Source organism: Zeugodacus cucurbitae, chromosome 6 (assembly GCF_028554725.1).
Source record: "Zeugodacus cucurbitae isolate PBARC_wt_2022May chromosome 6, idZeuCucr1.2, whole genome shotgun sequence".
NCBI classification, from domain to species: domain Eukaryota; kingdom Metazoa; phylum Arthropoda; class Insecta; order Diptera; family Tephritidae; genus Zeugodacus; species Zeugodacus cucurbitae.
Window position 1 is genome coordinate 17,246,856 of NC_071671.1, and position 16,892 is coordinate 17,263,747.

General features: G+C 34.2%; 1 protein-coding gene across 2 annotated transcripts; it reads left to right on the plus strand.

Moving 5' to 3' along the window:
• Positions 1-4,157: 4,157 nt before the first annotated feature.
• LOC105213265 (glutathione S-transferase S1) lies at positions 4,158-16,261 on the plus strand. 2 transcript variants are annotated; one of them, XM_011185965.3, is made up of 6 exons: positions 4,158-4,286; positions 4,378-4,435; positions 14,083-14,358; positions 14,440-14,607; positions 14,674-14,816; positions 15,733-16,261. In XM_011185965.3, exons 3-6 carry the CDS (start codon positions 14,115-14,117, stop codon positions 15,898-15,900), a joined length of 723 nt encoding a protein of 240 aa, XP_011184267.1. In that variant the 5' UTR covers positions 4,158-4,286; positions 4,378-4,435; positions 14,083-14,114; the 3' UTR covers positions 15,901-16,261. The 2 variants fall into 2 exon arrangements, with proteins under 2 accessions (XP_011184267.1, XP_011184269.1); XM_011185967.3 differs by lacking the exons at positions 4,158-4,286; positions 4,378-4,435 and adding an exon at positions 4,972-5,126.
• Positions 16,262-16,892: the final 631 nt, after the last annotated feature.

Consider the following 16,892-nt stretch of genomic DNA (forward strand, 5'->3'; position numbering starts at 1 on the left):
TGGCAACTCTATAATAATATAATTCAATTATACTTCCATGAATACATGTTAAGCCATTTTTTATTACTTAAAATAGGTTAATAAAATTAATGTGGCAACCCTTTTATTTAATTATTAATATTTAATCTTTAAGAAGGGGTACTGTTATTGTCGAACATTAAACTTATTTCAGTATACCTATACATGCTAGCCTCAGAGATATAGACCGAGATCCGACCAACAATTTCGAGCCATTTAGAACTGTTAATTCAAAATAGTATTGAAGTCACGGTCTTCTAAAACCTATCCCATCAAAGCTATGTGAACCATTACCCCTTGAGAATTTACATTTTTACTTCTGTTAAAAAATACAGATAATTTTTTATATCTCATTACATTAATTAAATATTTTAAATTTAAATTAATTATTTTTACACACTACTGGTACAATTTCTTGTCTTTTATCACCCTAACGCGACAGCTGGCGTTTAATAGCAACAAACCTGTATAGTTGAGTTGCACTTTAAGCAAAAAGCTTAATTCCAAAGCTCTTAAGAGCAGAGACATCAGAGACATGCATCGAAAGCACTACGACAAAAAGTTCATTTGAGTAAACAGTTATTTACGAATATTTAAATGAACGGCTGTATTGCAATGATAAGTTTAATCAGAAGCTTTGAGATGACAGCAATACATTGGATGCATATAGTAGCCTATTTGGATTTTTATATCATCGGATGAGCCGAATATGCAAATACCCGGACTTCTAAATTAAAATATACGTATGTATGTATATTAGTATACCAGATTATATTTTTTCGATATCGAAAATTAATATAATTCAACAAGGACCAATAATAAAGAGGAAGAGTTAATAGGAATTCTCTTAAACAATCGAAACAACGATTACTCTGTACAACAATCGGTATTGGGCCAAACACATTTTTTTCAGAGAGATAAAGTCAAAAGTAAAAAAGTGTGTTCTTCGATTTTCGAATTTAACCTCCTAAATGGAAATATTTGGATTCTAAAAGGAATTTTTAAAAATACTATTATTAATTACAAAATATATGTAGTTACTAAGATACATATAATCTAAATCTTTTTCGTCAAGCTAATATGACAGATGTTATTATTGTTTAACAACTGCGAGAAGCATACGAGAAATTACACTTAAAGTAATATCAACATATCTATATCTATCTCAATTGGCACGCCAAGCATCAAAGAACTTCATCCTATACTGTCCCGCTGTTGACGTTGAAACCTTTTGGATGTAACCTTTGGGAAACCTGAAGAATTGGTGCAATTGATTTTAGCCACCTTGTGATAGCTTTAAAGCGGAGGATCGATACTTTCTATTGGTTTATAATTTCAAATTTGGACTCAAATAAACGGTATTTCCAAGTGGGATGTCTTTGAACTTCGTCAAGAGTCGCGGATATAGCTCTTATATAGCCTTTTTGCACAGCCAAATTAATTTAATACATTGAGATCAATTATAATCTTTTTTAATCCATTTTTTTTATTTTTCGTACAGCCGGTTACTCGATTAACGATCAGTTATTATATATTTTTGTTTTTGGTGTTCGTAAGAAGTTGGTAAGTTTCATCATTGTTATATCACAGCCGTATTTACAGCGTAGATAACAATCCGCAGAGCTGCATTCCAGTTTCAACTCGATTTAAATTAGATTAAAAATTAATGTAGTAAAATGTTTGTTTTGTATGGTGAATCGATCTAAATCAGCGCTTTAATCGCGCAAAGCCCAGTTAATTAATCAACTAATTATCAAGTGAATTATTACACAAGACGAAATCAGATTTGTTATTTTAAATATACCTTCCTTTAACTAATATACTTCCTGAAAAAAGTAATGAGGCTCTAGAGGTTCTACCGTTGCTAATAAAAATGGTTAAAGTTATGCTATTATCAATTATTAAAATTATTAAATATAAGTGACTCTGTGAATAGCCCTCACTATGGGTTTCCGAAATGATTTAAATCTCTGTAGATCGTGCTTTGCGCATTTTGTCATTTCTGCAACAACACTTTTTTTTTCAAAAAACACTGTCTCTTTCACTTAAAAGAAACACAATATTGACATTGCCACAAATCAAACGGTCATCAGCGACCCGCCGCCTTTTCAACGAATTAGTAATAAGAGTAGGCTTGAAATGTAATAACTCACATTATATTTCAAAGAAAATTGCTATTACTATCTTATTGGTGTTGTTGTTATGAATCAAACGTCAGCACTTGTTGCCAGCCAATGCTTTCTATTGTAAAATGTATATACCAGAAAAAATACTACAAATAAATCGAAAACTAAAGCTATATGCAAAGAAATGGAGCACTTACCGTTAATGTTTTGTTTATTTATTTTACGGAAGATACTTTTTTATTTGAGAATAAGTGTAAACGTTTGGCTGAATGTTTGAGGAATACGTTTTATTTACCTGCATTAAACACCTGGTCAATATTTGTGAAATTGAACTTGAAGAGACAGGGCAGTAGCTTATTAGATAGGAGCACAAAATAAACACTTGCTTCATGGTCGAAAGTTGAGTTTGTATGTTTCTCCAGTATTTATTTCTCAAATCTCTCGCTAATAGAAAGTCATTTATATATTAACTTCATACAGCTAGCAAATCTCCAAAACTTTAAGTTACTATAAACGTAACTCGTGATTTTTTTTACCCCAAAATTCTATAAAGGCAGTGTACAGATTTTACTTCTTCGTAGTCATTCAATGTTTCATTATAAAACTTCTTCTGTCTTTGCTAAATGTTGGATGAGCTTTATCAGCTAATTGGGTACTATCGACGGCAGCACCTTAAATTTACACGACTAGGACGGACTAAGTAAAATTAAAAGATATGTGAAATATTATTTCAAAAAGAAGTAGTTCTTCACCGATAATATTAAAATCCCTAGTAAGTTTCTGTCAAAAAGAGGCTTTAATATGGCACCAACCCTTCGTAGGTACGTTAATTTAGAGCTCTTCTTCTTACTCAATCAATGATCTTCCATGAATTGAAATATATTGCACGACGTCAAATCGCACGACCGAGACGGCCCATTGACAGGGCCATTTCGTAAGATAACACGTTCACCGAACTTGGTTTTAAATAAATCGATTGTGACATTCGCTATGTCGATTGTGACACCATTCGGTTGGAACCACATATTGTCCAAATTCAATTCGGTTCTCATTGAGCGGTAGCGATTCCCATTCCCCACTGAAGAAGTACGGCTTATTGACGAAGACATTCATGACGTATATCTTTCTATGATGAAATGGCAAACCTTACTGAAGAGGCGTCTTTTGCTGTCTCTATCGGTCTACTTTTGTAGCTACCCTATTGAAAAACCTTTATATCCAATACAATTACTTTAATTCAGACAATGATCTCATATGAGTAAGTATACCCAACTATTCATCACGTGTATAAGGCAATCGAACAGTACTCATGCTTATCTTGTTGTAATGATAAGATATGAACTGTCATGACATGTAATAGTCACTTTTTTAACGAAGCTATAGCCACCATGCACACCACAGTCTACACGCGTCGTTCTTAAAGTCCGAAGAAAGAGTACTTCAGCCTACATAGACAGAAATCACCCTGAAACCCAATAAAAGTCACTTGCTCTTAAAAATTTGCATAAGATCATCTCTAACATGAGCAATGTGATCTTTTTCCCAAATTTTCATTTCATTTAGAAATTTCAATGCCAACACAAGTATATTTCTTTTTCAGTGTACAAAAGCAACCACCTAAAACCTACTGGAATACAGAAATTGATTTCCACGCGGCAGTTAACTTAGGTGCTCACTACGCTCAGCGGCACTCTTTAGCACTTCGACAGCGGCTGTCGCTCACCAAAGTAATTGCGCGGTACTACTGTAAGCTGGGGATCGCAGCTAATATCCATTATAATAAAGCGACATATTGGTAGGTACATATTTAAATAGTGGGTCTTCCAGAGCAATTCTTAACTTCCAAAACCTTCAAATCACCAAACCGCACCCAAAAGCTCTCCCAAACTCTCCTACTACTGTGCTCTCCAATACAATGCGCGTTTATTTTGCCGGTTGCTTGCCATCTGCTGGTTCGCCGATAGCAACGCGCTCACCGCTTCATGCGCGTAGCTGCCGGCAAGCGGCTTATCGACGGCGCTGCGTCGCACTCTGCTGGGCGTATTTAAGCGCAGAGCGCAACACCCAACTTTTGTAGTCTGTTCAGAAACACTCGTAGGTTCAGCTGTGCAGTAGTAAAAGGCTTCAGAGGATTCGGTTAATGTGCGTTCATAGCTTCACTGAAGACTTACTTCTACATTTTTGAATTTGTTAATTTTTTAATTTCTAATTAATTTTTGTAATTTTTTTTTAGTTTAAAGAAAATTTAGCGCAAATTAAGTGAAAACGTAATTCGATAATTTGGATTTAAGGTAAGAATATGCTGGAAAAAATCATTGTTTTTAAAGAAAATTAAAAAAAAAAAATGCTGATTGCTGGAGTGGAGAGTTAGCTGCCCTTGCAGACTTTAATAATCAAAATTAATAAACAGTTATTTAAAAAAACAATACAAATTTTCAAAATTTAAACAAAAAGTGTTCAATGATGTAATATTACTACACATAAATTGCAAAAAAAAAACGAAAATGATTTACTTTTTTGCGAATTTATTTTTATATTTTCGAAATCGAGAAAGTGTCTTCGAAAGCAAATTTAAACAATAACAACTTGAAACAATGAAAGGAACTCGTTGTACGTCAATTTCTAGGAGTACATGTGTAAGTGTGTTTGTGAGATCGACTGTATGTGTGTGTGTGGACCCACTTGAAATTGATGTCAATTCGAAATTTATAAAAAGCTTACAACAACCAACAACTTACTGCAATTGTGTACAAAAAAGTGCTTTGTGCAAATTGAAAATTCGATAAACGAACTGAATTGATTTCGGGCGATCTACTGAGAACCAAAAAAAAAAAAAAACACAGAAACACAATAAATTAGAAAACGCAATTCGCCTAAGGTAGCACAAAGGTAACGTCTAAATTGTCGCACGCATTTTAGTGCAGTGGGCGCGTGAACGTGAACCGAGTGCGATCTCAAAACTGTTTCAGGGACAAGCAGCGAGTAAGTTCGAAATTCTTCTGCTGAAATTATATATAAAATATATTCATTAATTTCCGAAGGGTTTCCAGTATTAATATTTCAAAATTAAAAAGTGCCGTTAGTGCTTTATTGTAGATCAAAAATCATTTTCTAATATGAGTGCGTAATTGCTACATTATTTTAGACACATCTTGAACTGAATTACGTTGTGCTTTCAACCTAAAATTGCTGATTATACAATATGTATGTATAATCAGATCTGCTGCTGATTATGATAGTCATCTATTAACGGTCATTCAATTTAAAGCTGATAAAAATCAGTTGTATAATTTGAAAATTATTTAATTCTGTAAAATTTAGGTCAAACTATGCTGAAAAAATGTGCGAAAAAAAACAAAAAAGATTTCTTCATTAAAATTTGTTTAAAGAAGTTAAATTAAATTCTGCCATATTTCGAAAATTTCCAAAAACGGCAATTTGAAATCATTATAATTTTCGTGTTCGTGTTCATAGTCGATAGTTTTAATTTTATTTCTTATTCGAAATTCAAATATTTTGTATTCGAAAAATGATAATGATTTTTTTGATTTTATACTTTCGAATTTCTTCATTTAAATCAAAGTTAAATTTTGTCGAACAGATATTCGAAAAATCTAAAATTATTTCTTATGGTTAAATTGTTGCTAAATTAACTTTTGTGAATGTTCGAAAAATCATGTTTGTTTTTAAAATCTATGCTAAATTTGTGAATGTTCGAAAAATCTAAAATCACTTATGTAGTAATTTTTATCACATTCTATGATCGAACATTCTAAACTCAATAATAATAAATAAATATTTTATTTCAAATCTTAATTAAAATGTATGATGTACGAATGCTCGAAACATCAATGGCTATTTATGATTCCTAAAAGTTAATTGAACATTTTCGAAAGTATCAACTGATTTGCTTTTCATACCATTATATTTTAAGATAAGGGATTGATTAAATAAATAATTATTATTTGCCAAATGGAGACAATTGGATCCACTTTAAAAAAGCAATCTTATCAGAGAAATGTTGAAATCATAGTGATGAAATTCAAAAGTACCGATAAAATTCTGAAGAGGTGGTATGTTGACTCACTGGAATATATCCCTCTGTTACTCCATTACAGTGCTAGCAATGTAAGAATCTATGCTCTGTATGGATTAACGAAATATCTGTAAACTATATTAGGGAGCGGGTCACAAGCCTTTACTTTTATAAAGATGGTCCTCAGATTTTTAACCTGTCTCCAAAAAAGTTTTTACGAAGATGCTTAAAGTATAGTATTTCCCCACCACCTTTGTTCTGCATCATCACTACGCCTTTAAACTTCCAGTATACCAAATATTACTTGTCATGAATCCATCAAATTTTAGAGAGTGATGAATCGAACAGACAAGTGAGATACATCAAATATATTAATATAGTTAAATGGTGAGTGGTATAACTGTCATTTTGAAGAGCTCTTCACTTACTGGCTAATGCTAAATTCTACTCGATGGAGAAACAGAACTAACATAGCCACCAGAAAAGTAACTAAATTAAAATGAATAGTACAATTTTGTAACGCTTTCTTCGTATTGTCTTCACACTTCTTAACTTTAGAAGATATTCAAGCACTTTCTTTGATTGCTTGTCCTCCAATTCATTCCGCGCCTTCCTTATATAGCACACCTGGCAACATGCCCACTAAGTCAGCAATGTGCAATTACAGCATTTTTTGTCATTAAGTTCGAAATCAATTTCGAAAACTTCAATTACAACTCACAGTTGCGTTTCGAATGCAAAAACCACAATTAATTTAAAGATTTCGGCAATTTGGTGTAAAAAAAGACATAAAAAATTGTAATAAATAAACAATATAAGATCACCGTTATGTGTGTATGTATATTTTCGAAATTGCAATAAATTAAATTTAAATCACTACACAATAAAAGTCAATTTAGCATTGCAAATTGTTACTAATTCAATTTGTCGGCGCTCGTCTCTCGTTGTTGTTGTTGGCGCATTTAATTGGATTGAATTTAATTTTATTTTTGCGGTTTTTCGTTAAATTTAAATTGCACAATGCACACATACACAGAGACGCACACACTCACAACGGTAGTAGCGCGCCTTTCATTGACTCAGATCAGAAACTATTTAAAATTTCCTTTTCTTCTTTACTCTTTTGTTGTTGCCTAATCTCAATTAGCTGTTTATTACAATTTGGCATCTGTTTCGCGTTTTGTTGCTGTTGTTATTGTTGGCGGCATTGATTGTGTATTTAATGTATTTTAATGCACCGCTAATGGGCGTATTAATTGATGATATAGAATGCATCACATATGTGAGAAAATTTGGTTCAATTGTTGCACATAAATGAGTACATACCTTACCCATATGTATCAACATAGTTATATGTATATACACACATCTGTATATACAATTTTATATTTACTCGCGACCGTGATAAGCAAATCGTCACAATGTTTTATCAGTTACAAGTTCTCAAGTGGTTTATTGATAACCTTTGAAGACGTTGATAATTAACAGTTAATCAGCATTGAAGAGTCTTAATAAGAAATTGATTATGTTTGTGATAGTTTTTATTATGCTACAACTTGATAATGTCTGGAAAACAAAGCAGACAGCGACGCCTACTCATAATAAGAGTATTTTCAATCTACGAAAAGATTGAATAGTATTTCTACGAAGCAAAAGCCTTGGTACTTTCTGATAGAACCCTCTAAAAACAAACCGCTAAAAAATCAAACGTGAAATACCGAGACCTCAGTTTATAAGATTGCTTATGCCCCCATGTTGAAAAAGAAGCAAAGAACACACAGTTAAGGAATGACTACTTTAAAATCAATTTAAATATGTAAACAACTCTTCGAACTCATATTAAATTAAATCGACAGTTCTCTAGAACTTAGAAGAACTTAGAACAGTTCTTACAGTTCTCTATTTGCGTACGCTTCTACTTAACCGTTCTCTCCTCGATGGCTTTTACTGTTGAACGCAATATTTTCTTAACTATTCCGAAGAACGTGGCCACAGTTATTACAGTTACTTATTAAGGTCCGGGAGGATTAAAGATTCATATTTATACCCTGAACAGGGTATATTAAGTTTGTCACGAAGTTTGTAACAGCCAGAAGGAAGCGTCGGAGGCCCTTTAAAGTATATATATAAATGATCAGTAAGTTGAACTGAGTCGATTTAGTCATGTCCGTCTGTCCGTCCGTCTGTATGTCTGTATATATACGTACTAGTCCTTCAGTTTTTAAAATATCGTTTTGAAATTTTGCAATTATTTTCTCTTCAAGAAGCTGCTCATTTGCCGGAATTGCCGATATCGGACCACTATATCATATAGCAAACTGAACGATCGGAATCAAGGGCTTGTATGGAAAACTTCCGCATTTTACTACATATCTTCACGAATTTTGGTGTGAGTTATTTCTCATAGAAATAATTTAATCTCCGAAAAAATTGTTCAGATCGGTTCACTATAACATATAGCTGCCATACAAACTGAACGATCGGAATCAAGGACTTGTTTTTTACTAACTTTTTCTTACGTCTTTAGATTTGCTTAAACACATAGTTACTAAAAGAAATGCACCTGTGAAGGGTATATTAGCTTGGGTACAGCCGAAGTTAACGTTTTTTCTTGTTATATTCTACGTTTGTACTAAGGCTTATTCCGTTCGGACATAGCTTCAAATTTTTTGCCAAGGATCTTAATGTGAATGAGTCTTCACAGTTTTCATGGGTCTAAGGAACATACCACTGGTAAAATTGCAATGCTTTTAAAGCAACTCTTACTAGAATATACGACAAAAACATTCAGATTTGTTTGACTTTAATGCCTTCGGAATCAAATTGAAAACTTTTTAATTATGAGAAATTAATTGATATTGTATTATTGCCAATCGAATGAAAAAGGTTTACTAACCTAAATGAATTAGTGGTTAATATATGAATGTACAATATAAATCGGTTTCATTTCGACTTTCACGATAGTTCGAAGATGTCTGAAGGCATTGATTCAGGCAAATCTGGGTCACGTATTAGACGCTCGATGCCAATAGGTATGTTTCCCAACATCCTCCCGACGGGAATATATGCAACCAACTGGAGTGCATAGCAAAATCTCAAGCGCAATTGTCGACATGAACGCATTGTCATAATGGGTGGCATACCGCCTGGTTATATCTTCGTATAAGTATAAAATCCCGCTTTGGAATTTCAAAGAATGCATTGACGGACTCAATGTATAATTGGGTACACCTAGTCTGAGTGCAGGGACATAAAGGCTTGGCAAGTAATAAATTACTCCCAACACTATACTGGATATTGTTAGGGTGCTGTGACTAATGGAGTCGTTGTAGGTTTCATGAGAGACTACAACTGACCAAAGATCGTAGTGCACACCTCATCTTTTATCTATTTATCTATCTGGGCTTTCACTTGGATTATCCAGATGAACTAGCAACAGCTCCAGGTTTTTTGTGGCATCCGAAAGGCCTCTATTATAATCGCCTAAGTATGGTCTCCCATTTGGCCGATAATCAGCCATCTAAATGAAACCTGATGTGAGAACACAAATAAATATTAGCTTTACTGATCATATGGGTGCAGACCAGCAAAAAAGTGATTCCCTCCTTAGTAGTGCTAATATAGTTAAAAGGCCTGCTTTACCTACCCCGAAAATTATCCGGAAGAAACTCGTCAGCATTCGTAAAAGATTTCGATTATAAATGTTTGAAAATACCCCCCTCTTATTTGATTTATCAGTTCAACGCTTAATATTTGAGTATTCACTTCTCTTTTCAGGCATTTAAACGCCTATTGCTTGAACTCGTTTGTTTCATCTGCTCAACCACTCCTGTTCGGAGTCCACAACTTTTGTACGTTACTTCTATTCCCTGCATTGAAATTTCGGCTTTGACCGCCAAAGCACTTCAAGTCTTGCTCGTTTAACCGGTTTAAACATTTACCGGCAAATTTTTTTTATTTTTTGCTGCCCGGCTGCCGGCTACTTAAGCTTTGTTGCAGCAACACTTTACCGGCTTTTCGTGGCTTAGTCACTTTTCTGGCGCGTCGCTTTGCGCACGCTTGTGGCTTGTTTAAGTCGCTTACCGCAACTGTACATGCAACAAGCAGCGAAGCACGATGTTTGAATGTGTGCTCGGCGGTGGCGTGTTGCAAGCAAACGCTACTTAATGCAACCACACCTCAAATCATGCCAACCGGTGACTACCTAACACTCCCCTCGCGGTGATTCTCAATTGGCAAATAGCAGTAGTTGCTGCAGATTGATTTCGCTTTGGCAAATTTTTGTCGGTTATTTGCTTTTTGCCATTCACCAGCGCGTTGCATCGAATTTCATGCTGTTTGCCGACGGAAAACAACTACAACAACGCGTTGCAGAAGCAATGAAGCAGAAGAAAGCGCCAACGCCCTAAATTCAACCGCAATTGCAATGAAGACGTCGTTGTGTTGTTGTTGTTGTCGAGGGCGCGGTATTTGCAAACAACAACAACCAAAGCAGTTGAGGCGGCTTGTAATATGAGTAATATTAGCACATTTAACCGCTTTGCGGCTTGACGGCTTGACTTGCCATTGCACACATACATACAATCCAACGGTTGGCAACGCGACAAAACCAATTCCGGTGATATTTCAAACAAACTGTGTACGAAGCCGTTGCCGTGCCGACTGCCGTTATGGCGACAGTTTAAGCGTCGGCGCGTCAGCTAAACGCTCGCTTATTGCATTTATTTCCTTCTTTGTACTTGCTGCACTCTGGTCCGCGTTTGTAGCGTGGGCGTTGGTGTGTACCCAAGTCGGCTTGTTTTGTTGTTGCTACGTTGCTTTGCTGCAACAGTTTCGCCCGATTTGGTCTGCTTGCTCGCATTCCACGACGCATTAGGCGTATTTCCTTCATCTCCAAAACATTGTGTGGTTGCAATTAAACGCCCACTAGAGTCTCATGTGAGGGCACTAATAGCTCACAATATGCTCTCTTTGCGCTCCCTCTGGCTTGATTTTCTCTACAACAACCACAGCCCGGCTTATGGTAATTAAGCTCGTTTAGTGCGACCAATTATCAATTCTTACAAGAATGTGTTAATTTATAGTTAAAAGAAAGAACCCTTAGTCTTGAGATGTGATGCCATATTTACAAAAAAAATTGTATTCTTAAATTAGCAAGTACTTAAAATAAATTGCAGTAAATAGCGGAAATTATGAAAAAAATGTATTTCAGCAAAAAACATATAAATATACACATGCAACAACAACATTTAAATACTCGTGAAATCCCTGATTTTGCCACTGAAAGAACAGGTTTGTAGCATGAAACTACATATACTCAATTACTAAAGTCGCTCGAGGCTCCACTTCTCCATGTAAACATATATGTACATATAATATATATGTATGTATGTCTATATACATATGTTTTATAAGTACTTGTATCCCAGCTGCCCAATATGATCAGCATGCAAATTAATGCAAAATGAAGTATGAATTACTTGTTTGCCCGAAGATGTAGCAGACTTGTGTAGGCTTTCAGTTGAGTTGAGTGCCATATCAAACTGGTTTCATATCTTTTTATTTTGTTTACGAGTATTTAGCACTGAAGCCAGTTCGATAAGACTTCAAGTAGATAACAGTAGCAAGCGCGAAAAGAAGAATTGATTTCGGGCGCAATTGAATATTTTTTTGCTCGCTTTTAAGTGGTTTTTATAGCAAGCATGGAAGGAGGGAGAACAAGCATAAAAGAGGTAGAGAGATTTCTGTTTGCTCTTGTACTTTTAGCAGTACGGCACTGAAGAGAAATTTACTCATTTTTCATTCTTAAAGACTTTCGGTTTGGGATCTCAAGTGTTCCCTTTAGATAGCTACTGAACAACATAGATGAGGAACCTTAACCTATGTCCAACCTTATGCAACGAAGAATGTTACCAGACTATTTTCTTCCGATGCTTTATTCCTTCTTCCATTATCTAAGATATCTTTTATTATTCAGAATACAAAAACCTCTAAAGAATCCATATCTGAACTATTATAAAATAGATATAATAAGATTTCTCGGCAAAATTGCTAAAATAAACCTTTATTTGGTCTCCGCTTCTTTTAATAATTTAGTACAATGAACATCATTTTCGGTCTTTGGGTTTTCGATTGAGTGTAAGAGGTCAACTAATTTGGCATCCAAAAAAAACTATATTCATTTTTATAATCAAACTCCGATTAATAATAACAATTGCTCTGTCTTTGGATCAAGTTCTCAGAATACAAAGTATGTGTCTCATCCGTTAGTTATTAATACGTTGACTTATCAAGATTCAGCATTTGAAACACCCAGCGCTTCAAAAGATTTTTACTTAATATCTCAAGATTCACTTTCTTAAATCTCAAACAGAAGATTGTACTAAACCATTTTCTAAAATTTGTCGTGCGCAACCCAAACAGAGGCTCTGAGACGTTTATTAATTGAGAAACTGTTTTAAATAAGATATAAAAGAGGAAGCCGACTGAATTTTTTTATTTAACTTTATATTTTGTCCAACTAGGGGTCAAATTTGAGGGGCTTGCTATAACCGGTAGTTGTTCAGGATGCTTGAATAGCTCCCCGAGCAAATGTCTGACACTCAAATATAATTATGTAGCTCTCATGTTTATAGTTCCAAAATGGTGTATCCTAACCTAAGTTTAAAAAAAATCGAGTTATTAACACTATAAAAGCTATCAAGTTAAAAAAGTTAAGAAAACTCCAGTTGAATTTTTTAGGAAGGATAGTAGATATTTTCGAAGAGAGCTGCCATTTGTTTAAATTTTTAATCAATTAAACTAAGAGTAAAATATTATAAAATGGTAAATCAAAGCTTGAAATTAACAATATTTGTGAGAGTTGCCGTTTGTTTAAAAAAATATTTTTCTAATTAAATTTTAAAATTCATAAGTGAAATATCGTAATATTAGTTTTATCACTCGAGTTACTTGTTTTAATCTGTAGGCCAAAGTAATGCACATAATTAAATAAAACAAGCTGCTTAGGTCCACACCTGTTAAAACAAATATTGAGGCCATTTTTATCACCTCACCAATGAGTTTACGCAAAATTATTCATTATCTTTATTTATGATTATGAGTGTTTATTTATCTGAAAATTTATTATCGCACATAATCATATTTTTTCTCTTGACTGACAGCGTCAAATTAAGTGCACTTGTTTTGGCAAAAAACTACCGTTATCTTATCTAAACCGTTAATGGGGGCACAAAGATATTTTTATATCAGAAAAGTACAAATGTATGGTAAATGTAAATAAAATCTAAAATCTATTTGACATTGAGGCAGGCGGAGGCAAATTTTAGAGACGAAGAGACCGAGCTAAAATCCTAGTGCCCTATTTAGTACTCAGAAGTTAAAGGGACTCGATTGAATTGTCAAATCTGCCCCTCTCTTCTCTGGAATACGACCGCGAAGTAGTTATTTCCTGGCAGTTTGAATCGGGTTCAATTAATTTTTTGATATTCCTATATATTTTTTGGACATATAACTTGGTAAAAGGTGTGAAGAGACCGAACAAAGAGACCAAACAAACTAAAACCTAGTCCTAGAGCCACAAAAGCTGACGAAAACTTCAGATCTATCAATTCTGAACCACGACACTTTTCTCAGAGGATCGATATCTACTTGAAACTCGAACTAAGTTCGCTCGAATTTTTCGGTTTCGGTGTTTCCTAGAGTTAATCCAATATTATCTTGAAACAACAATTAACGCTTTAAGATCACTTGACTTTGCGTTATAAAGAAAGTAATGACTTCCGGCGTTTTACTGTCACTCCAGCAATAGTAATATGACGTGACAACCATCAAATATATTTTCCATATATAATTACAAAAATAAAATATAAAAAAATATTTATTCTCACCAATTCTATATAGTTACCACAATCAATCAAACAAATATATAAATAATGGCCGATGAAGCACAAGCACCACCACCAGCCGAGGAGGCGCCACCAGCAGAGGGTGCCGAGGGCGCGCCCGCCGATGCGGCTGCTGATGCGCCACCAGCTGAACCCATCAAACACTCCTACACCCTCTTCTACTTCAATGTGAAAGCATTGGCTGAGCCGCTACGTTATTTATTCGCATACGGCGGCATCGAGTACGAAGATGTGCGTGTCACGCGTGACGAGTGGCCGGCACTCAAGCCGAGTAAGTAGATGAAGCAACTGAAGTAACCATTTTTACAAGTAGAAGTGACACTAATCTCTGTCTCTCTCACTCTGTGCATAGCAATGCCCATGGGTCAAATGCCAGTACTGGAAGTTGATGGCAAACGTGTACATCAGAGCATTTCGATGGCCCGCTTTTTGGCCCGTACTGTGGGCCTGAACGGTGCCACACCGTGGGAGGATCTACAAATCGATATTGTTGTTGATACCATCAACGATTTCCGTCTAAGTACCGAACAATGTGTGCGCTTGCATGTTCCGTGTTGTTTTGATTAATTTTTATTTTAATCTATAGAAATTGCAGTCGTCTCCTATGAACCTGAGGATGATATCAAAGAGAAGAAACTCGTAACACTCAATACCGAAGTCATTCCATTCTATTTGGAGAAATTGGAACAGACTGTGAAGGATAATGAGGGACACTTTGCATTGGGAAAGGTGAGTCAAAACATTCGAAGTTGTGAGAAAAGGAAAGTTATTCTCATTTGACGAACTCCAGATTTTTTTGGAAATAGATTTTGTACTGAATGTAGAGGCAAGTTAGGGAAATGTGGGACCTCACAGAGTTTGTAGATGGTGGATTATAAGAGTCCTCTAATGTTCAACATTTTATTTAATTCGAAGAGTATTTTTGACGAAGGCCTCCTCTTCCAGTTATACGTCATTCTCAGGAAGACTGTTTTGATTAGAAAGGCGCTAGAAACATTGGAATTGCTTTCCAACAGGTGGCTTGATCCCACAATGTACTCAGTATCGTTCCGTTCCGCTCCGTCGATTATGTATTCTTAAATTCAAAGTTAAGATCACAAGACGATTAAATATTAAGAGATAGAAGTCATATAACGGTTGTTTTAAGGGAATTTCTTCTACATAACTTTAATAGTTAACATCAAGAGTGGTTATAAGATCTACCACTGATCCTCTGATCACAACTCATCTGTTGAACGTCATTTTCCGAGTGCGGCCGAGTACTATCCGATTGGGTGTCGTCATCCCATCTCAGGATAGCAAGCTTAGATCGATTTTATATCTTCGAATTCGGAGTGGGGAAACTTTCTTCGTCAGAAATCAATAGTTGGCTGTCAAAATAGATGGGTTGGACTTAGAATAGATAATCTCCAGTCAGTCTGATTGCTTATAAGCTGAGCTCATATTATCGGAGGCTCAATAAATTAGGCTATAGACCCACAGTTAGACTAAAAGAAAGCTTATTATAGTTTAAAAAATACAATAAAGGTAAATTTTGAAAAGGAGAAGGCAAAATCAAATATTTTTTTCGTAATAAAATCCCAATTTTAGCATCACCATCACTAAAGCTCTCTCTCACTCTCTCTCTCTCAATTCTATATTACAGCTTACATGGGCTGATGTCTACTTCGCCGGTATCATAGATTACATGAACTACATGGTAAAACGTGATCTGTTGGAACAATATCCAGCGCTGAAGGCTGTCGTCGATGAGGTCAACGCCTTGGAACAGATCAAGGCCTGGGTCGAGAAGAGACCCGTGACTGAAGTTTAAAAGCAAAAGACATAACAACAAATTAACAATAATATTAAATGAACGCTGATTAAAAGCAGCTGATCTAATTTTAAATAACAACTATAAAACAGCTGCCAGAAAATCTTACACCGCATAGCGTAACATAGCATAGCGCTTAGGAAGTATGCTATGCGAAAACTAATGACGTGCGGTAGCAGACATTTATGCAACAAAACAGCAAAAAAATACTATGCTAAACAACACCTAAATAATATTTGTAGAAAAGCCAAGCTTTTTGAACACACACACACCTATATATATACATTTTTACGGATTTCCATGATAGGCAACAACAATAACATTTAATAAAAAAAAACAATAAAAACATCTTAAAAAACAATATTGATCTACATGACACTTTGTTCCTTTTTTTGTGTGTACTTTGTAACGGTAATTCATTGTTAACTAATCTATATTATATAATGGGGAAAATAACAAATAATAATACAATTGTAACTAATAACTGTATTTGTTATTAACAGTTATGTTGCAATTGTTGAAGATTATTTTAATTAGTCAAAAAATATGCATTAGTATGGCGCATTTTTCGGGGGAGCTGGGATTACTGGATTTCTTTTTAATATACAATATTTACTTTTTAATATTATTATTTTTATAATTTTTTTTTTATTTTTATATAAAATTTATTACTTTATTTAAAATAATTTAAATTTTGAAAATTTTCAATTTTTAATTAAATAAATTAAAATTAGCATATTTCATATAGAAAAATATTTTTAAATATTGAATTACAGATATTAATATTAAAAAATTAAAAAAAAAATATTCTGGAATTGTTCATTTTTAAGTTTTTAATTTTTTTCAATATAATTAATTGTAATTTTGAAAATTCGTTTAATTATATTGAAAATAATTTTACGAAAATTTTTACAAAATGTTTTTTGCAGCTGGAAATATTGAATTGAAAATTTAAAAATTTAGTTTATTTTACGTTTTACTAATATTCATTT